At 44.5% G+C, this 21,113-nt stretch overlaps 3 protein-coding genes across 3 annotated transcripts in view; 1 reads left to right on the top strand and 2 right to left on the bottom strand.

Annotated features, from left to right (window-relative positions):
• The window catches only part of LOC149654916 (putative G protein-coupled receptor CG31760), a 5,924-nt gene extending 3,455 nt beyond the window's left edge, over nucleotides 1-2,469 (bottom strand). The window contains exons 1-3 of the mRNA XM_089846629.1: nucleotides 2,200-2,469; nucleotides 282-542; nucleotides 9-195 (exon numbers count right to left, since the gene is read on the bottom strand). Coding sequence (XP_089702755.1) covers nucleotides 9-195; nucleotides 282-488 — 394 coding nt within the window. The 5' untranslated portion in view covers nucleotides 489-542; nucleotides 2,200-2,469. The remainder of the gene's footprint in view (nucleotides 1-8; nucleotides 196-281; nucleotides 543-2,199) is intronic.
• Nucleotides 1-18,983, top strand: part of Sec31 (COPII coat complex component secretory 31) — a 27,327-nt gene extending 8,344 nt beyond the window's left edge. Inside the window, exons 2-23 of the mRNA XM_089846628.1 lie at nucleotides 4,963-5,190; nucleotides 6,158-6,286; nucleotides 6,355-6,742; nucleotides 6,816-6,953; nucleotides 7,982-8,124; nucleotides 8,204-8,474; nucleotides 8,550-8,681; nucleotides 11,768-12,010; nucleotides 12,099-12,173; nucleotides 12,260-12,328; nucleotides 13,290-13,595; nucleotides 13,808-13,934; nucleotides 14,006-14,160; nucleotides 14,984-15,154; nucleotides 15,247-15,510; nucleotides 15,600-15,789; nucleotides 16,142-16,307; nucleotides 16,383-16,456; nucleotides 16,548-16,636; nucleotides 17,364-17,777; nucleotides 17,874-17,945; nucleotides 18,593-18,983. Coding sequence (XP_089702754.1) covers nucleotides 6,174-6,286; nucleotides 6,355-6,742; nucleotides 6,816-6,953; nucleotides 7,982-8,124; nucleotides 8,204-8,474; nucleotides 8,550-8,681; nucleotides 11,768-12,010; nucleotides 12,099-12,173; nucleotides 12,260-12,328; nucleotides 13,290-13,595; nucleotides 13,808-13,934; nucleotides 14,006-14,160; nucleotides 14,984-15,154; nucleotides 15,247-15,510; nucleotides 15,600-15,789; nucleotides 16,142-16,307; nucleotides 16,383-16,456; nucleotides 16,548-16,636; nucleotides 17,364-17,777; nucleotides 17,874-17,945; nucleotides 18,593-18,772 — 3,780 coding nt within the window. The 5' untranslated portion in view covers nucleotides 4,963-5,190; nucleotides 6,158-6,173 and the 3' untranslated portion in view covers nucleotides 18,773-18,983. The remainder of the gene's footprint in view (nucleotides 1-4,962; nucleotides 5,191-6,157; nucleotides 6,287-6,354; nucleotides 6,743-6,815; nucleotides 6,954-7,981; nucleotides 8,125-8,203; nucleotides 8,475-8,549; nucleotides 8,682-11,767; nucleotides 12,011-12,098; nucleotides 12,174-12,259; nucleotides 12,329-13,289; nucleotides 13,596-13,807; nucleotides 13,935-14,005; nucleotides 14,161-14,983; nucleotides 15,155-15,246; nucleotides 15,511-15,599; nucleotides 15,790-16,141; nucleotides 16,308-16,382; nucleotides 16,457-16,547; nucleotides 16,637-17,363; nucleotides 17,778-17,873; nucleotides 17,946-18,592) is intronic.
• O-fut2 (O-fucosyltransferase 2) lies at nucleotides 18,945-21,113 on the bottom strand. The gene has a single exon (XM_089846634.1). It carries the CDS (start codon nucleotides 20,961-20,963, stop codon nucleotides 19,608-19,610), a length of 1,356 nt encoding a protein of 451 aa, XP_089702760.1. The 5' UTR covers nucleotides 20,964-21,113; the 3' UTR covers nucleotides 18,945-19,607.

Below are 21,113 nucleotides of genomic sequence, written 5' to 3'. Positions count from 1 at the left end.
TATCTTACGTTCGTCGTTTCTGGGGTAAAATTCGTCGAGGATTCTTGCCACCAAATTGACGCTGTTTTGAACGCCCCGGAAATGCCAGGTTGATAACTCGATGGCTTGAATGAAATAATCCGATGGCGAAACGCAACGAATATTCGTCATGTTATCCAAGATCTCTTCTTTCGTCGAATCCAACGAAGATTCGTCCTTTAGAAAAAGAAACCAGAGAGATATGTTCGCTATTCGCCATCACCACCTTTTCCCCAACCCAATCGGGCCTACTTTAGCCTTACTTGTTTTTCCTTGTTGCTGAACCTCTGCTGTTGCAATTTGCCTCCCGCGTTGTTGTCTCCTTCTTTGCACCGGACGCAGGCGTCGGCGCCAAAGGTGGCGGCGGCTTCGGCGCCAACGGCACCCCCACCACCAGCCAGCTGGCGACACTTTGGCGGCTGGCACCAAAGTAGTAGGCTAAATGCCAGCATCCAATTCGACCAGAACATTACGTCAAACGCGAAACTGATAAGCTCGGCGCCGACACGCACGCAAAATTGCACCTGCAACAACGCCAACCAATAAACACGAATAATGGCGTCGTGGGGGGGGGGGGTCGTGTTGCCAGAATTCTTTTTTCACAACTCGAACAGAAATTATATAGTTAGTTTAAACCGGAAGTAGGGCTAGGGCGGTCCCTAAATATAACTTGTCAGTTTGAATTAGATAGCGATAGACTATCGAATTTTGATGGGTCACTAATAGCCAGCCCTGTCCATTTTAAAGGGTCACTAGCCGTGTCTATTTTGATGGGTCATTAATAAGGGTCACTATTATTCGCGTCTATTTTGATGGGTCACTAATAGCCGTCTCTATTTTAAAGGGTTACTAATAGCCCGCCGTGTCTATTTTAAAGGGTCACTAGCCGTGTCTATTTTAAAGGGTTACTAATAGCCGTCTCTATTTTAAAGGGTTACTAATAGCCGTCTCTATTTTAAAGGGTTACTAATAGCCGTCTCTATTTTAAAGGGTTACTAATAGCCCGCCGTGTCTATTTTAAAGGGTCACTAGCCGTGTCTATTTTAAAGGGTCACTAGCCGTGTCTATTTTGATGGGTCACTAATAGCTGTGTCTATTTTAAAGGGTTACTAATAGCCCGCCGTGTCTATTTTAAAGGGTCACTAGCCGTGTCTATTTTAAAGGGTTACTAATAGCCGTCTCTATTTTAAAGGGTTACTAATAGCCGTCTCTATTTTAAAGGGTTACTAATAGCCGTCTCTATTTTAAAGGGTTACTAATAGCCCGCCGTGTCTATTTTAAAGGGTCACTAGCCGTGTCTATTTTAAAGGGTCACTAGCCGTGTCTATTTTGATGGGTCACTAATAGCTGTGTCTATTTTAAAGGGTTACTAATAGCCCGCCGTGTCTATTTTAAAGGGTCACTAGCCGTGTCTATTTTAAAGGGTTACTAATAGCCCGCCGTGTCTATTTTAAAGGGTCACTAATAGCTGTGTCTATTGTAAAGGGTTACTAAGAGCCCTGTCCATTTTAAAGGGTTACTAAGAGCCGTCTCTATTTTAAAGGGTTACTAATAGCCCGCCGTGTCTATTTTAAAGGGTTACTAATAGCCCGCCGTGTCTATTTTAAAGGGTCACTAGCCGTGTCTATTTTGATGGGTCACTAATAGCTGTGTCTATTTTAAAGGGTTACTAAGAGCCCTGTCCATTTTAAAGGGTTACTAAGAGCCCTGCCCAGTTTAAAGGGTCACTAATAGCCGTGTCTATTTTGATGGGTCACTAATAGCCGTGTCTATTTTGATGGGTCACTAATAGCCGTGTCCATTTTAAAGGGTTACTAATAGCCCGCCGTGTCTATTTTAAAGGGTCACTAGCCGTGTCTATTTTAAAAGGGTCACTAATAGCCGTGTCTATTTTGATGGGTCACTAATAACCGTGTCTATTTAAAGGGTCACTAATAGCAAGCCGTGTCTATTTTAAAGGGTCACTAACACTATCCTGTTATTAGACAACGATGATACACAAACGTAGTATTTATTTAAATGAGCGTCTCGAGCGACTTTCTAAGACAATACGTCTTCAATTTTAAAGGGAAAGTAGAAGGAATTACCTATATATATATATTTTTTTTTTAAAAAATGAATGATTATGATCTATCTATCAAGTACTTAACGCGGAGTATTGGGGAGAAGGGAGGTACTTACTCATTGAGGTGTCCTGGTGGAATTGGTTAGGTTACAAAGAGTGATCTTTATCTTACATCGAAATACGGTGGCTATGATGGACATGATGGAATTGAGAGACCTTTTTAAGGAACACTGTTCGACTCTTGACCCTAATAATAATAATAATAAGACTTCAATAATACAATTTTAATAGCGACGACGTTTTGTTGAAGAGAAAGAGAGAGATATATTGAGAGAGAAAAGCCAGTCTTTTCTAAGGAGCTCCGCCGAGTATTCACTCCCCGCTCTCTCTCTCTCTACCTCTTTCTCTCTTTCTCTCTCCTCTTTGGTACAAATCCTACGCGGAGCTGATGGGCTTCCCCGCCTAACCCAAGGACCCTTCACGCAGTAACACTCCCGGTTAGCTTATACCATAAGTTCGTAAGATATGTTGTGTTCCGTAAGTTTGTTTCTTAATCTCTGCTTACAACTGGAGCTTGTAATTTTTGAAGTGAGTGAGTGAGGTAGATCATAGATTCAGGGTAAAGCGAAGGAGGGGACGCCTGGTGAGTGGGGCGCTGCTGTCAAAGGGGGCTTAGTAATGCAGACTAAATAGGACGTAGATGAACTGCAAAATTGACCACCGAGTGTAGTTAATCAATTGACTCGCTTAATTGTCGTTCTCCCTCGAACTAGTTTATCTCCAGCTATAAGTCTCTCAGTAGCATGTCGAAGTATAGGAAGTGTCATACTTATGGAAGGAACGTATCACTTATAAACTTATGGTTGCCCAACTCGAAACATTTCAGCTCGAGACTTTCATAGGGTAATCAAAAAGGGGAGGAGCGAATTAGGATGGTTTTATAGGCAATCAATTTTCAGTCGAAATTCTTCTACATTTCTATGAAATTTTGTACCCTAAGTTGGAGTCTTTTGCGAATGACCCCTTTAAGGGGTTATACTTAAAAACACGCCTCAATCTTCGCTACCAAATTCTCTCGTGTGGCAAAATTCTTTATTTGTGAATGGGCCTTAAGAACGCACACGCAATTTCTCGGTGTTACAGAAAGAGGGAGAGAGAGAGAGACTGAGAGGGGGGAGGGAGGGAGAGGTCGCCGGGTCAAAATCTTTCCAAAGAAGTGTATTTTCATCCTAGCTTGGAGTGGTCACTCGGTACCTACTACCACCAAGTTCACTAACTTCGTTCCAATACAAGTCGCTCAAAGACTATAGGAAAAATCCCTCCAATACATGTCGCTCAAAGACTATAGGAAAAATCCCTCCAGTACATGTCGCTCAAAGACTATAGGAAAAATCCCTCCAGTACAAGTCGCTCAAAGACTATAGGAAACATTTTAATAACTATTTCATCCGTACCAGGAATATCATGGAGTATAATATTGGGTAAATTTTCCTCCCATTCAAACCGCTCATAGGCTATAAGATAGGCAAATAATTTTCGTTAGAACCTTCCAAGTCGCTAAAATACTACACTATGAAAATATCAAATAATAATAATAGAGAGAAGAAGTAGTTCTAAATTGAATGAGAAAGATGGAAAAGGCGCCTTGATATATAATGTTAAAAGCCTATATGAGAAGAAAGTAGCGCTTTACGGTGGTATAAGTTGTAAAAGGGGTTGGAGGGGGGGGGGGTTTGGGGGGCGTTCTATGATTGGTTGGCCCGACCAAATCTAGAAAGATGGGCTTTTAACTTTAATGGCTTTTATTGACTCTTCTCTTTTCCTCTCGTTCGTAAATCGATAATCATTCACCTTCCCTTTAAAGTGTCGGTGAATGCTCTTAAATTATTTCTATTATTTTGTTATTCAACGGGTTTTAATTTTAAATGAAATTATATATTACGGGAAAAAAGTAGTTTTATTCATTAATTACCCAGAAGGCACTATGTTATTGAGCGGCGATCAATGGCTATCCTTTCATGCAATGGTGTTTAAACGTGTGTCCTTGCGAGACCCCAACCAGGGCCCCCAGAGCTCTTATAATACCTATAAAATCCTATATATTTTTAAAGTGTCCTATAAAATCCTAGAATTTTTAAAGTGTCCTATAAAATCCTAGAATTTTTAAAGTGTCCTATAAAATCCTAGAATTTTTAAAGTGTCCTATAAAATCCTAGAATTTTTAAAGTGTCCTATAAAATCCTAGAATTTTTAAAGTGTCCTATAAAATCCTAGAATTTTTAAAGTGTCCTATAAAATCCTATAATTTGTCCTATAAAATCCTATAATTTGTACTATAAAATCCTATATATATTTTTTATTTTGATTTTGTGATTTCTTTACTTATTTTATGACTTCTTTACTGATTTTATGACTTCTTTACTGATTTTATGATTTTTTTTACTGATTTTGTGATTTCTTTACTGATTTTGTGATTTCTTTACTGATTTTATGATTTCTTTACTGATTTTGTGATTTCTTTACTGATTTTATGATTTCTTTACTGATTTTATGATTTCTTTACTGATTTTATGATTTCTTTACTGATTTTATGATTTTTTTACTGATTTTATGATTTTTTTTACTGATTTTGTGATTTCTTTACAGATTTTATGATTTTCTTTTACTGATTTTATGATTTCTTTACTGATTTTGTTATTTCGTTGCTGATTTCGAATTTTTTATTTCATTTCGAAATCGGCATTGATTTCTCTCCCTTTAACATTTTAACAAACCAAGGATCCTTGAACAAACCCTTTGTAAAATTTAAGAATAAAACGTAACATTTTTACGATGTTAAAATATGTTTCATTAAAATTTCACGGTTTTTTAATCGATAGAGCGGAAGATATTTGAAAAAGAAAAAAAAAGCGGGCCTAATTCCATCTTTCCGCCTTTGAATTTCCCGCCCGTTCTCAATCATAAAATGTTTCTCGATATGGAAAGAACCGAACTGAACTGAACTCTGGTTGAAGACTTCCACGTCACTTATTACAACTTTTTTGAGACAAGTGTTCGTGAATGCCGGTGACGATCGGTTTAATTTGAAATAATTATCGTATTTAAATGTAAGTTGAACCCAAAATTAAGCGCATTTAAATCTTCTCGCGTTGTTTAAACAATCGGCTAAATTCAAGAATAGCTCCCGGTAACGGATTTTAAAAATTTTTTTTTCTTCTGAAAGAGAAAAATGCGACAAAAATTATGGTGCAAAAATTTTTTGGGGCAAACAATTATTAAGGAAGATACAGCTAGTTTTAATTTTCATTGCTCTGGACAGAAAACAGCACAATTTAAGCTATATTACCTTACTTTTATTACCTTTTCCAAAACGTTCATGTTTACAGTTGGTTAGGTTAGGTTTGGTTAGGTTAGGTTAGGTTTGGTTAGGTTAGGTTTGGTTAGGTTTGGTTTGGTTAGGTTTGGTTAGGTTAGGTTAGGTTAGGTTAGGTGTGGTTAGGTTAGGTTAGGTTAGGTTAGGTTAGGTTAGGTTAGGTGTGGTTAGGTGTGGTTAGGTGTGGTTAGGTTAGGTTAGGTTAGGTTAGGTTAGGTTAGGTTAGGTGTGGTTAGGTGTGGTTAGGTTAGGTTCGGTTAGGTTCGGTTGGGTTAGGTTAGGTTACGTTAGGTTCGGTTGGGTTAGGTTAGGTTTAGCCGAAAATAAGCAGTCGACATTTTTTATAGCATAAATTGTGCCATCTTCTACCCAGGGCAATTAAAATTAAAACTAGCTCTATCTTCCTTAATAATTGTTTGCCCCAAAAAATTTTTGCACCATAATTTTTGTCGCATTTTTCTCTTTCAGAAGAAAAAAAAATTTTTAAAATCCGTCACCGGGAGCTATTCTTGAAAACTCCCAAACAATCTGGCAGATTATAAATCGATCGATGTTGTTAAAAATAGGCCTAATGCGTGTTAATTAATTTGACTACGTCTTAAGCCTTGGTCTATTAATAGAATTAGAATCGCGACCCGCGTATCAAAGAAGTATTTAAAATAATTGTAGGATTTAATTTAGAGTTTAATTTAATTTCGCAGTTAAATATTAATTAAAATGAAAGTAAAAGAAGTTGATAGAACGGCGAACGTGGCTTGGAGTCCCGCTGGGCAACATCCAATCTATTTAGCAGCGGGAACAGCGGCCCAACAGCTCGATGCCTCATTCAGGTAGGTTTAATGCTAATTAAAGTACCATTTTGTTAAATTTGAAGGCCTAAAACGCGCGCGTATTTTAGCACGTCAGCCGCGTTAGAAGTTTACGCGTTGAATTTATCAGAACCCGGATTGGATATGAGTTTGAAAGGTAGCTTAGCCTTGGACCACAGATTAAACGCGGTTGTCTGGGGTTCGGAGGGCATGAACTCTTCACTCAGAGAGAGCGGAATCTTAGCGGCTGGCTCGGACAGTGGCAATCTTTTGGTTTACGACGCTGCCAAGTTAATGTCCGATAAACACGAGGAAGTTGAGATCTTCCAGAGTGACAAACACAGCTCGGCCATCAACTCCTTGGACTTTAACCCTTTTCAGAGTAACTTGATGGTCTCCGGTGGTGGCCAATCGGAGATTCTCATTTGGGATTTGAATAATCCTAACACGCCCATGACACCCGGTGCCAAGTCCCAGGTAGTTTAGATGATTGTAGTGTACCTACCAGCAGCCATGACCCCTCTTTGACCCCTGTGTTTGTGCATATCAGCCCCTAGAAGATATATCTTGCGTAGCTTGGAATCGGCAAGTCCAGCACATATTGGCTTCCACTTTTCCATCTCGTTGCGTTGTTTGGGACTTGAGAAAGAATGAACCAATCATTAAAGTTTCTGATTCTACTTCCAGGGTCAGTACTTAATAGACTAAAATACTGGCCCAAATTGGCTGTAAATTATACAGGGTTCATACAAACCTGGAAAACCTCAGGGAAAAATCAGGGAAATTTATAACATTACATCAAACTTTGGAGGCTCATAACTCTGATTCTGTTAGAGATACTGGGATGTCCTTTGAGTATGTCATAGTCCAATTTGTCCCCCATCCAACCATACTAAAAAGTGACGGCTGTGACAAACAGGGGCCGAGTAATTAAGCAGAACGTAGACAAACAACCCCCTCCATAGGAAAAGCGTTTGACCCAATTTTGGAGGCTCATAACGCTGGTTCAACTAGAGATAGGGGGATGTCCTTTGGATATGTTATAGTCCTCTTTGCTCCCCATACAAGGATACTTAAAAGTTAGTGCTGCGACAAACAGGGGCCGAGTAATTAAGGAAAATGTTCAAAAACATGCCATAGGAAGAGCGTCACACCCAACTTTAGAGGCTCGTAACTCTGGTTATATTAGAGATACGGGGATGTCCTTTGAGTATGTTATAGCCCAATTTGTCCCCCATCCAACCATACTAAAAAGTGACGGCTGCGACAAACAGGGGCCGAGTACTTAAGCAAAACGTAAACAATCAAAATTCTCCATAGGAATTGCATTAGACTATACTTTGCAGGCTCGTAACTCTGTTTCTACTAGAGATACGGGGATGTCCTTTGAGTATGTTATAGTCCAATTTGCCCCCTATCTAACCATACTAAAAACATAGGGCTACGACAAGCAGGGGCCGAGTAATTAAGCAAAATGTTCGCGAACATACCCTCCATAGGATTAACATTACTCTGGTTCTATTAGAGATACGGGGATGTCCTTTGAGTATGCTATGGTCTTATTTGCCCCCCCCCCCACTCCTTCGTTAACATTTTCTCCATAGGATGCCCCATATAGGGGAAAACCCTGGAAATCTCAGGGAAGATTTGTTTTCCAAAAGTTGTATGAACCCTGTCTTGGGTGGGAATTGATAATAAGCTTGCTTAATGTGGTAGCTGCGACTGAAAGTGGTTGCTTGGCACCCTGAAGTGGCCACCCAGTTATGTTTTGCCTCTGAAGATGACCACAGTCCAGTCATTCAATTATGGGATCTGCGCTTTGCAACATCGCCCTTAAAAGTCTTGGAAAGCCATCAAAGGTACGATGAACACCCTGGCACTTTTGTTTAAATCTAAAGGGGCAGCGTCACACCCACGCGTCATGTCATTTCACTTCAGAGGCGTGTTATCCATCGCCTGGTGTTTGCACGACCCGGATTTGCTGGTTTCTTGCGCCAAGGACAACCGGATCCTGTGCTGGAACCCCAATTCCGCCCAAACTGGGGGCGAGGTGGTCTGCGAGTTGGCCACCAACAACCAATGGAGTTTCCAAGTGGGCTGGTGTCCCAGAAACCCCGCCTTAATCGCTAGCTCCTCCTTTGATGGTCACGTCACTGTTTATTCCTTGATGGGGGCCCAGCAATTCCAACAAACTCAGACCAGTTCAAAGGTCATTGTTCGCAAATGTTTTAATGCCCTCCTCCTGCCCTTTCGCGTAGCTCAATTTTACTTAGTTTTATTTCAGATTGCAGAGTCGTTTCCGTGTTCGGATGCCTTGACTCCGCCCCCTGCCCAAGCTTGCATCCCCCACGCTGTGGCCATGCCTCTTAAGAAACCCCCAAAATGGCTCAGGAGACCAGTTGGAGCCACATTCGCTGTAAGTACTCGCGCAAAGTCAGGCTATTTAGGCGCCCCGTTTCGGGCTATTTTCGCTCCCCGTTTCGGGCTATTACTCGCACCGTTTCGGGCTATTTACGCTCCCCGTCTGGGGCTATTTACGCTCCCCGTTTCGGGCTATCCTCGCTCCCCGTCTGGGGCTATTACTCGCACCGTTTCGGGCTATTTAGGCTCCCCGTCTGGGGCTATTTTCGCTCCCCGTCTGGGGCTATTTTCGCTCCCCGTTTCGGGCTATTACTCGCACCGTTTCGGGCTATTTACGCTCCCCGTTTCGGGCTATCCTCGCTCCCCGTCTGGGGCTATTACTCGCACCGTTTCGGGCTATTTAGGCTCCCCGTCTGGGGCTATTTTCGCTCCCCGTCTGGGGCTATTTTCGCTCCCCGTCTGGGGCTATTTTCGCTCCCCGTTTCGGGCTATTACTCGCACCGTTTCGGGCTATTTACGCTCCCCGTTTCGGGCTATCCTCGCTCCCCGTCTGGGGCTATTTAGGCTCCCCGTTTCGGGCTATTACTCGCACCGTCTGGGGCTATTTAGGCTCCCCGTTTCGGGCTATTACTCGCACCGTTTCGGGCTATTACTCGCACCGTTTCGGGCTATTTACGCTCCCCGTTTCGGGCTATCCTCGCTCCCCGTCTGGGGCTATTACTCGCACCGTTTCGGGCTATTTAGGCTCCCCGTCTGGGGCTATTTTCGCTCCCCGTTTCGGGCTATCCTCGCTCCCCGTTTCGGGCTATCCTCGCTCCCCGTTTCGGGCTATCCTCGCTCCCCGTTTCGGGCTATTTACGCTCCCCATTTCGGGCTATCCTCGCTCCCCGTCTGGGGCTATTACTCGCACCGTTTCGGGCTATTTAGGCTCCCCGTCTGGGGCTATTTTCGCTCCCCGTTTCGGGCTATCCTCGCTCCCCGTTTCGGGCTATTTACGCTCCCCGTTTCGGGCTGTCCTCGCTCCCCGTCTGGGGCTATTACTCGCACCGTTTCGGGCTATTTAGGCTCCCCGTCTGGGGCTATTTTCGCTCCCCGTTTCGGGCTATCCTCGCTCCCCGTTTCGGGCTATTTACGCTCCCCGTTTCGGGCTATCCTCGCTCCCCGTCTGGGGCTATTACTCGCACCGTTTCGGGCTATTTAGGCTCCCCGTCAGGGACTATTTTCGCTCCCCGTTTCGGGCTATTACTCGCACCGTTTCGGGCTATTTACGCTCCCCGTTTCGGGCTATCCTCGCTCCCCGTCTGGGGCTATTTAGGCTCCCCGTTTCGGGCTATTACTCGCACCGTCTGGGGCTATTTAGGCTCCCCGTTTCGGGCTATTACTCGCACCGTTTCGGGCTATTTACGCTCCCCGTTTCGGGCTATCCTCGCTCCCCGTCTGGGGCTATTACTCGCACCGTTTCGGGCTATTTAGGCTCCCCGTCTGGGGCTATTTTCGCTCCCCGTTTCGGGCTATCCTCGCTCCCCGTTTCGGGCTATTTACGCTCCCCGTTTCGGGCTATTTACGCTCCCCGTTTCGGGCTATCCTCGCTCCCCGTCTGGGGCTATTACTCGCACCGTTTCGGGCTATTTAGGCTCCCCGTCTGGGGCTATTTTCGCTCCCCGTTTCGGGCTATTTTCGCTCCCCGTTTCGGGCTATTTACGCTCCCCGTTTCGGGCTATCCTCGCTCCCCGTCTGGGGCTATTACTCGCACCGTTTCGGGCTATTTAGGCTCCCCGTCTGGGGCTATTTTCGCTCCCCGTTTCGGGCTATTACTCGCACCGTTTCGGGCTATCCTCGCTCCCCGTCTGGGGCTATTTAGGCTCCCCGTTTCGGGCTATTACTCGCACCGTCTGGGGCTATTTAGGCTCCCCGTTTCGGGCTATTACTCGCACCGTTTCGGGCTATTTACGCTCCCCGTTTCGGGCTATCCTCTCTCCCCGTCTGGGGCTATTACTCGCACCGTTTCGGGCTATTTAGGCTCCCCGTCTGGGGCTATTTTCGCTCCCCGTTTCGGGCTATTTACGCTCCCCGTTTCGGGCTATCCTCGCTCCCCGTCTGGGGCTATTACTCGCACCGTTTCGGGCTATTTAGGCTCCCCGTCTGGGGCTATTTTCGCTCCCCGTTTCGGGCTATTACTCGCACCGTTTCGGGCTATTTACGCTCCCCGTTTCGGGCTATCCTCGCTCCCCGTCTGGGGCTATTTAGGCTCCCCGTTTCGGGCTATTACTCGCACCGTCTGGGGCTATTTAGGCTCCCCGTTTCGGGCTATTACTCGCACCGTTTCGGGCTATTTACGCTCCCCGTTTCGGGCTATCCTCGCTCCCCGTCTGGGGCTATTACTCGCACCGTTTCGGGCTATTTAGGCTCCCCGTCTGGGGCTATTTTCGCTCCCCGTTTCGGGCTATCCTCGCTCCCCGTTTCGGGCTATTTACGCTCCCCGTCTGGGGCTATCCTCGCTCCCCGTCTGGGGCTATTACTCGCACCGTTTCGGGCTATTTAGGCTCCCCGTCTGGGGCTATTTTCGCTCCCCGTTTCGGGCTATTACTCGCACCGTTTCGGGCTATTTACGCTCCCCGTTTCGGGCTATCCTCGCTCCCCGTTTCGGGCTATTACTCGCACCGTCTGGGGCTATTTAGGCTCCCCGTTTCGGGCTATTACTCGCACCGTTTCGGGCTATTTACGCTCCCCGTTTCGGGCTATCCTCGCTCCCCGTCTGGGGCTATTACTCGCACCGTTTCGGGCTATTTAGGCTCCCCGTCTGGGGCTATTTTCGCTCCCCGTTTCGGGCTATCCTCGCTCCCCGTTTCGGGCTATTTACGCTCCCCGTCTGGGGCTATCCTCGCTCCCCGTCTGGGGCTATTACTCGCACCGTTTCGGGCTATTTAGGCTCCCCGTCTGGGGCTATTTTCGCTCCCCGTTTCGGGCTATCCTCGCTCCCCGTTTCGGGCTATCCTCGCTCCCCGTTTCGGGCTATTTACGCTCCCCGTCTGGGGCTATCCGCGCCCACCATTTGGGACTATTTGCCTAATACTACATAAACGGACCAAAAACTAGAAATTGAAATAAAATGAACTTGAAATTTGTGCCGTTGTTTTGCAGTTTGGAGGTAAATTGGTGACGTTTTGCAACGAAGGTAAAGTGGGTGCGGGTGGCAATCAGAACGCGATATCCCCTCAGAGTTTGACGGTGAACATCAGCCAAGTGGTGACGGAATCCAAGGTGGTGGAAAACGCCTCTCATTTGGAACAGGCGCTGAAAGAAGGCACTTTGGCCGACTTTTGCAAGTTGAAGTTGGACCGTCTTCAAGATCAACACCAAAAGATGATTTGGAATTTTCTCTACGTAAGTTCGTCCTTCCCCTCCGTGGTCTTCGAGTTCTGGTCACTCTGGGGGCGGGGTCATTTTTATTCAATTTTAACGTGTTTTTTAGGCCAATTTTGAGCCCTCTCCTCGTAGCGCCATGTTGACCCTTCTTGGGTATGACCCCCAAGAAGTCGCCACTCAAGTAAGTAATTAGTGACTGCCTGCGCGCGCGCGGTGTAATCCGTCCTTATGGTAATTATTGGTCTAATTAAGTTATGACGTTTCTAGCTCGAACCTTTAATTAAATCGGCTGAAAACAATAACTTGCCCCAAAATATGAAGGATCTGAGCATATCTGTAAGTTGTCCTTAAGTATTAATAAGTTTAGGGCTATTGTAAACGGTTTGGGGCTGTTAGGAACGGTTTGGGGCTTTTAGGAACGGTTTGGGGCTTTTAGGAACGGTTTGAGTCTGTTAGGAACGGTTTGGGGCTTTTAGGAACGGTTTGCGTCTGTTAGGAACGGTTTGGGGCTTTTAGGAACGGTTTGCGTCTGTTAGGAACGGTTTGGGGCTTTTAGGAACGGTTTGCGTCTGTTAGGAACGGTTTGGGGCTTTTAGGAACGGTTTGCGTCTGTTAGGAACGGTTTGCGTCTGTTAGGAACGGTTTGGGGCTTTTAGGAACGGTTTGCGTCTGTTAGGAACGGTTTGGGGCTTTTAGGAACGGTTTGCGCCTGTCAGGAACGGTTTGCGTCTGTTAGGAACGGTTTGCGTCTGTTAGGAACGGTTTGCGTCTGTTAGGAACGGTTTGGGGCTTTTAGGAACGGTTTGCGCCTGTCAGGAACGGTTTGCGTCTGTTAGGAACGGTTTGGGGCTTTTAGGAACGGTTTGCGTCTGTTAGGAACGGTTTGGGGCTTTTAGGAACGGTTTGCGTCTGTTAGGAACGGTTTGCGTCTGTTAGGAACGGTTTGGGGCTTTTAGGAACGGTTTGCGCCTGTTAGGAACGGTTTGCGTCTGTTAGGAACGGTTTGCGTCTGTTAGGAACGGTTTGGGGCTTTTAGGAACGGTTTGCGCCTGTTAGGAACGGTTTGGGGCTTTTAGGAACGGTTTGCGCCTGTCAGGAACGGTTTGCGCCTGTCAGGAACGGTTTGGGGCTGTCAGGAACGGTTTGGGGCTGTCAGGAACGGTTTGGGGCTGTTAGGAACGGTTTGGGGCTGTTAGGAACGGTTTGGGGCTGTTAGGAACGGTTTGGGGCTGTTAGGAACGGTTTGGGGCTGTTGCGAACATTGTGAAGTAATCTGGGAGAAATTTGTGCAAATCAGGATTCAAGGGCGGGTGAGGCGGAAGATTCTTTGGACACTTTTGAGGAAATAGCTTCGGCATCGAACAAAGCGGAGAAAGAGGCGGCGGAGTCGGAAGTTCCCTTTGAGATAGTAGCCAATGACGGTTCGAGTTCGGGGACGCTGGCTAGAGCCCTATTGACTGGCAACATTGAAGCGGCCGTCGAGTTGTGCCTGAGGCAAGAACAGTGGGCGGACGCCCTGGTCTTGGCCCAAGCTGGCGGAGACGGATTGTTGAGGACCACCCAAAAGAGATACTTGCAATCTGTTCTTAATAGCACCGCCAAGGTAATTATCATTGACCTAAAACTTTCAAAAATTGACCTAAAACTTTCAAAAATTGACCTAAAACTATAGAAATTTCGTCTAAAATTGTAGAAAGTTCGTCTCAAAGTGTAGAGAATGACCTATTTTTAGAAATTAGGCCTAAAAGTGTAGAGAATGGCCTAAAACTAAAGAAATTTCGTCTAAAACTTTGACTTGGGACTTTTAATTTTTAGTTAATATCGGCGGTGGTCAATTCGGATTGGGAAAAGGTCGTTAATAATTGCAAACTGGAGTGTTGGAAGGAAGCCTTGGCCGCCGTTCTGACTTACGCCAAACCCGATCAGTTCGCCCTCTTATGCGGTCAGTCACGCCCCCAACCCCGCCCCCTTCCTTCCGCGAGTACTTCCTTATAGCTTACTTGTTTGTTGTAGACACTTTGGGGAAACGTTTGGAAGAAGATGGTTCGGGAGAATGCGTCAGGAACGCCATGTTGTGTTACATTTGTTCGGCCAATTTGGAATCCTTGACCACCTGTTGGATGAAACAACGAGCGCAAAATGATCTCAACAATCCCGCCTCTTTGCAGGTACACTCCCACTCTCTTTTAACTCGCGATGTTTCTTGCTTGACCCCTTTGACCCCCCCGCCTTGGCAGTGATGAGAACCCACTCTGTTTAACTTTTAATGATTGTTGCTTGACCCCTTTGACCCCCCGCCCTTTGGCCGTGATGAGAATTGAAGTATAGTGATCCCGTATTCATTGTCATATTCCTTTTAAACGGAACCAAAAATGTCTGACGGGAAAATGATCACTTAATCTTCTCACTGAGCCAGAAATAGGATCAAAATCCACCACAAGGATGATGGGAAATCTGAGAGAGAGAAATAGGCGCGCCCCCCTAACTGTGGAACCACTCTGGTCGGGTGGGACGCCCAAAAAGGGGGAGGAATACGCGGGCTACGTCAGGTCACGTATCACGTCGACCGCCCGCCATTTTCCCGAGTATTCCTCCCCCATTTCTCGCGTCTGACCCGACCCCAGTGGTTCCACAGTATCACGTCGACCGGCCGCCATTTTCCCGAGTATTCCTCCCCCATTTCTCGCGTCTGATCGAACCTGAGTGGTCCCACGGTATCACGTCGACGGCCCGCCATTTTCCCGAGTATTCCTCCCCCATTTCTCGCGTCTGACCCGACCCGAGTGGTTCCACAGTATCACGTCGACCGCCCGCCATTTTTCCGAGTATTCCTCCCCCATTTCTGGCGTCTGACCCAACCCGAGTGGTTCCACAGTTAGGGCGCCTATCAGATTTGGGGTCATCCTTGAAGAGGACATGTCCTCTGGAATCTTGTGGTCCCTTTAAAGGTTAAAGGTGGTAGAAGAATGTATTTTATTTCTTCTGGTTTAGGATTTGGTTGAGGAAATGATGATTTTGAAGCGAACTGTCGAACTGATGGGGGGTCAAGCTGATTTGAGCTCCGCCCCCACACTCTCCAATTTACTGGCTCAATACGTCGCCCTCTTGGCCACCCAGGGAAGCCTCCCATTGGCCAACACGTTTCTTAGCAACGCCAATGAGGTAAGAGTGACAAAACGCTTTTAATTTCATTTTATTCACTTTTTAGTATTTAATTATTTTGCAAATTTTGCACATTTTTGCACTTTTTCTAGCCATCCTTGGTTATTTTGAAAGATCGCATTTGCGTGGCGTTAGGCCTGGCATCGAGCACTCCCTATCAACGTCTGGATATCAAGGGAGCCGCCGGCCACGCCCCCCTTCCTAGCAGACAAAGGACGGACAGCCAATCATCCAGCGTCAGCCAAACTTTCCAAAGAAGCTCCGGTAACTCCATTTGCAATCAACCACTGCAGCAGAGAGGAGTTTATCAACCGCCAGCACCCCAATTGTACCAACCTCAAGCGCCTCCTGTTCTTGTAAGTCCTCTATTCCTTTTAAGCCTATTTCTATTTCCGCCCCTTGCCCCGCACGCCCCTAATGACCTAGGGATGCCCTTTATTTTCAGGGGAACATACAGACATCGGCGCCATCTTCCTACGATTCTTTCTACAAGCCTAATCTCGGGATGGCCCAACAACAACAAGGTGGGGCGGGGCCGGGTCTCTTTCTTCCACCGCAAGCCACGCCCACTCCCCCTCCACCTCCCGTGGCCTCCTCCTCCTCCGCTTCTGATCTTGGAAATGTTCCAATTAAAGGTAGGTTTCTTTTAATTTGTCGTGGAATTTCTTAGATGGGGTAGGAGAACTCTAACAATGTGCAAAGACTAAGAAATTAATTTCTAAAAATGGACAAGCAACCCTTCAACTCTCACTCTTTCGCGTGGTTTTTGGGAGCTAACAGTTCTGACCTTGAAACGTCACACCCTTAACTATCTCTTACCGGAGTTTCATCCCCCCTAACGGTTGGAAACAGTATTCTACGCGCAAAAATGCCAACCAGAGGGGAGGGGGGTGGGGGCTGCGTGACGTCAGACTATCTCTTCCCCCGTAGCCAGTTGTTAGCTCCCTATAGGGAGAAAGTTTGAAAATATTTCTTTGTCGTCATTAGGTGTTGGTTTATCTCATCGTTATCCTAGTCGACCTCATGATCCCAGTGTTTATTCCGAGCCCTCTTACGGTTACGGGGGTTTTAATCAATCCCCCCAACAGTTTGGGAGTGGCCCCGCCCCCCAACAATCCTTCCAACCACAGAGTTATTTCAACTTAGAGCAAAGGTATTCATCTACAAATACTTATTTATCATTTCTTTTATCGCGTTTATTAATTGTTATTTTCTTTCTTTGAAATAGCTCTAATGCTAATGCTAATTTTGGTGGGGCTCCCTTTCCCCAGCAGCAGTCTTCAGGGACATTCGTCCCGTCTGGTGTGTAAAACCAACCGCCAAGTCACGGCTTAATATTAATTTTGATTGGTCCCTACCACATTCGTGTCCTTTTTCTGATATATTTATTTAGCCTCAGTTCCCAATCAGCCTTTGCGAGCGGCTTATGGTGAAGCCAAACCTGGATGGAATGATCCACCGCCTCTCAAGGCATCCCAAAAGGTCAGTCACACACAAAATAGCCGAAATAATTCAATCAGACTCGTAAATCTGGAGGCTCGTAACTCTGCTTCTACTGGAGATACGGGGATCTCCTTTGGATATGTTATAGTCCAATTTGTCCCCCATCCAACCATACTAAGAACTTAGGGCTACGACAAACGGGGGCCGAGGAATTAAGCAAAATATTCAAAAACATGCCTTAGAAATAGCGTCACACCCAACTTTGGAGGCTCGTAACTCTGGTTCTACTAGACATAGGGGGATGTCCTTTGAGTATGTTATAGTGCAATTTGTCCCCCATCCAACCATACCAAGAACATAGGGCTACGACAAACAGGGAGTAATTAGGGAAAATGTTCAAAAACATTCGCTCCATTGAATTAACACGGACTTATTTTACAAAACACCTATTAACTCTAGTTATATTAGAGAGACGGGGATGTCCTTTGAGTATGTTATAGACCAATTTGTCCCCCATCTGACCATACTAAAAACTTAGGGCTATGACAAACAGGGGCTGAGATATTAAGCAAAATGTTCGTCAACGTATGGTATCGTCTCACTTATGGTTATTATGTTAATTGTGGCGTAATAATTCACGTCAGCGTATGAGAATAGGTCAAATTCATTCGATTAATTAGAAATTAGGCAAAATAAAGCAAAGTATTGCAGTTAAATTAATAGACAACGAGATTAAGAACTTCTCTGGGTATTTTTTCCTCCGTAGAAATCTTCAGTTCCATTTCAAGGCGCTCTCCCAGATTCGATGATGAGCCCCTATTTAACGCCTCAAGAGGCCAATACGAGTTTTCCCCCGCCCCCCTCAATTCCTGGCTCCTCCTTCAACCAACAGCAACAGCAACCGCAGCAATTGCAGCCTCTGGGGAATTTCTCCACCAATCAGAATTTTGGACAGCAACAGTCGTATCTGGGAGGGGGTGGGGGTGGTCCCAACTATCAACCCGTTGGTATTATGCCGGTGCAACAACCGCAAGCGCAACCGCCTCGGGTTGTTGCACCCCCTGTTGCCGCCACTCCCCCCATCCCCAAGGAAAAGGCTCCCATTCCACCGGAAAACCAAATTCTGCAAGACACCCTGGAAGACCTCAGACAACAGTGCCAACAAAAGGCAACTAACCCCGTAAGCAGCCTTAATTGCTTTTGTCATTCTGCAATTAATTGCCTCTGTTCCCTTTCTTGCCATTAATTGATCGCCGTAATAATTAATTAATTGCAGCAAGTCAGACGCAAGTTGGACGATGTTGCCAGAAAATTAGAAAGCCTGTATGATAAACTAAGAGATAATGCGGTAAGTTTTGTTGCACCTTTTTATTCCATCAATACTTGTTGCAATTTAGCGTAAATGAGTCTATAATAGTGGGAAAACTTGTTGCAGTTTAGCGTAAATGAGTTAATAATCTAAATCCTTGTTGCAGTTTAGTGTAAGTGAGTTAATAATCTTAATACTTGTTGCAGTTTAGTGGAAATTGGAATATAATCTAAATCCTTGTTGCAGTTTAGTGTAAATGAGTTAATAATCTTAATACTTGTTGCAGTTTAGTGTAAATTGGAATATAATGGAAATACTTGTTGCAGTTTAGTGTAAATGAGTTAATAATGGAAATACTTGTTGCAGTTTAGTGTAAATGAGTTAATAATGGAAATACTTGTTGCAGTTTAGCCTAAATGAGTTAATAATCTAAATACTTGTTGCAGTTTAGCCTAAATCGGTTAATAATGGAAATACTTGTTGCAGTTTAGTGTAAATGAGTTAATAATGGAAATACTTGTTGCAGTTTAGCCTAAATGAGTTAATAATCTAAATACTTGTTGCAGTTTAGCCTAAATCGGTTAATAATGGAAATACTTGTTGCAGTTTAGTGGAAATGAGTTAATAATCTAAATACTTGTTGCAGTTTAGCAAAAATATGCAAATGATGCATTGTTCCATTTCAGTTATCCCCCAATACATTAAGCGGGTTGCATCAAATTGCAGCTGCAATTGAATCGGCAGATTATCAGAGCGCCTTGAGTATTCACACTCAATTAGTTTCAACAACAAATTTTGCCGAAACGAGCAGTTTCATGTTAGGATTGAAAGTTTTGCTCCAAACTGCTCAGCAACTGGCCGTTTAAATTGCCACCAATCACTTTACTATCTTGCTATTTGAATTGCAAGAAGAAAACTAATATTTTTTCCTATAACTAATTAACCTAATTATATTTAAAGTTAAGTTTAAGATTAAAATTAAGGGTCAGTTGAGATTGTGTGTGTATGAAAGAGGAGAGAGAAAAAAAGCAATCTTAATTTTGTAAGCCAACATTAAATGGTTTTATTGGTCTATAAGTCCGCCTTTTGCCTACAAAATTCAATTATCTTAGCACATTGCAAGAAAATATACATTGGTAAGTTGGACTTTTGAACAGTCGCGACAATTTAGAGCCATTTGCAACGATTTATAGCCATTTGCAACGATTTATAGCCATTTGCAAACTGTTCGAATTAATTTGCAATGATTTCGAGCCATTTGCAAACTGTTCAAATTAATTTGCAATGATTTATAGCCATTTGCAAACTGTTCAAATTAATTTGCAATGATTTATAGCCATTTGCAAACTGTTCAAAATTATTTGCAATGATTTATAGCCATTTGCAAACTGTTCAAAATTATTTGCAATGATTTATAGCCATTTGCAAACTGTTCAAAATTATTTGCAATGATTTATAGCCATTTGCAAACTGTTCAAAATTATTTGCAATGATTTAGAGCCATTTGCAAACTGTTCAAAATAATTTGCAACAATTTAGAGCCATTTGCAAACTGTTCAAAATAATTTGCAATGATTTATAGCTATTTGCAAACTGTTCAAAATAATTTGCAATGATTTATAGCCATTTGCAAACTGTTCGAATTAATTTGCAACGATTTCGAGCCAATTGCAACGACAATTAGGCTTAGTGGAGGAGTCTTTAATAGACTATTTTCCATTTGGCGGGTTGTTGGCAGGTGATTTCGTCATCACCGCAAAGTCTATTGAAAGTGGTGTCCGGTTGGAAGCCCAATATTTCCCTTTCTTCTTGAATCCGAAAGGAAAAAGTTGATTCGAAAGTCCCGATAAAGTAACGCGCATGCGCGCAGATCCATTGCTCCACAATGGCCACCGACCCACTGAGAAGGGTCGGAGCACCGCCATTTTGGTCGGGAATGAACTGAACTAACTCAGGCACTAGTTTTCGCAACTCTTTAACCTCAGTTTCAGGGGCGTCCGTGGCCAAAAACACTTTGATGATTCCGAGTTCAGTTTGCAATTTTTTTAAACTTTTCGCCGCCATTTTTAAACTAGGAACTTGTTTAGGTCGACTGCTTAAGAAATCGCGTCGTCGCAAATGCACCGCGATATAGGGACCCCCTATAGCCTCGCGCCTTTTTAAAGTATGGCGCCAATCCCGGTGCGTTTCGGTGCGGTCATCTTGGTCGCGAGAATCCAGGTACTCCCGACGGAAATTATCACCAATTTCGCGTAAACGCGACGCGAATCTGACGCTACGACGCGCGGCCCAATAATCGGCGCTACCGAAATTATCATGTAAAACGATTTCCGCGTGATCAAACCTAACGGAAGATAATTTCCCCGTGACCAGTGGTTTTAAAACACTGCTATAACCTTGTGTCGTCACGCAGTGTAAATCCCTAGCGCGGATTTCTTCGTAACCGTAAAAATTACCGCGGAAAAGCGATTGGTCACGGAAATAGGGCGGAGTTTTATGACAATCGGAGATAACCGCTTTCTCAACCCAATCTCTACCGCCATTAACCCACTCTTCTTGTTGCAAATAAAAGACCACGTCAATAATTGGTCCGTTTTCTTTCAAAAACGACTCAAACTCGATAACCGGGACGTAAAAACTCAAACTTTCGATATCAAAAAACTCCGACCATTTTATTTTTATCTCGGGTTTTTGCCGCGATGACGTTATTTGCCAATGATACAAAGGACCCCAGGGTGGTAAAACCAGCACCCATTGAACGGCGGGTTTTTCTTTAATTAGTTGACGTACTAAACCGGCCATTCTTAGATAAACATCGCGTCTTAAATTGAACCCTTCTCCAGCGTTTACGTCGTAAAGAATATATTTCTTGTCATTTTTATGAAGACCGCTTAACAAATCGGTTTCAGTTTCACTTTGACAAGTAATCTCACCTAAGCCTTGGTCGTTAGAACACGTTCCTTCGTCCGTTCTAGCTGTTTCTTTGTTTAAAACTGTATTTACTAAAATTACGAAGAAATATACGAACAAATTTGCCTTTTCAGGTTTAAAATTCATGTTTATATTATTGTAAATTCATAAATGTTCTGTTTATGATATGACAATTCATATATTTCGCTCGACCTTGACAAGAACACGCGTGACGCGTTTTGATTCGTAAGCAGACAGAGTAGCAGACTATAATTAGTGGCGGGCTTGCGGGTGCGG

This window comes from Phalangium opilio, unplaced genomic scaffold (genome assembly GCF_054372755.1).
Source record: "Phalangium opilio isolate 3A_F unplaced genomic scaffold, DU_Popi_V2 ptg000079l_1, whole genome shotgun sequence".
In the NCBI taxonomy this organism is placed as follows: domain Eukaryota; kingdom Metazoa; phylum Arthropoda; class Arachnida; order Opiliones; family Phalangiidae; genus Phalangium; species Phalangium opilio.
The sequence above is the reverse complement of the archived record's forward strand: the minus strand, read 5'-3'. Positions and strand labels throughout refer to the sequence as shown.

Coding starts and splice junctions, on each gene's coding strand:
- O-fut2 (XM_089846634.1), bottom strand. CDS start 20,963: ATGAATTTTAAACCTGAAAAGGCAAATTTGTTCGTATATTTCTTCGTA.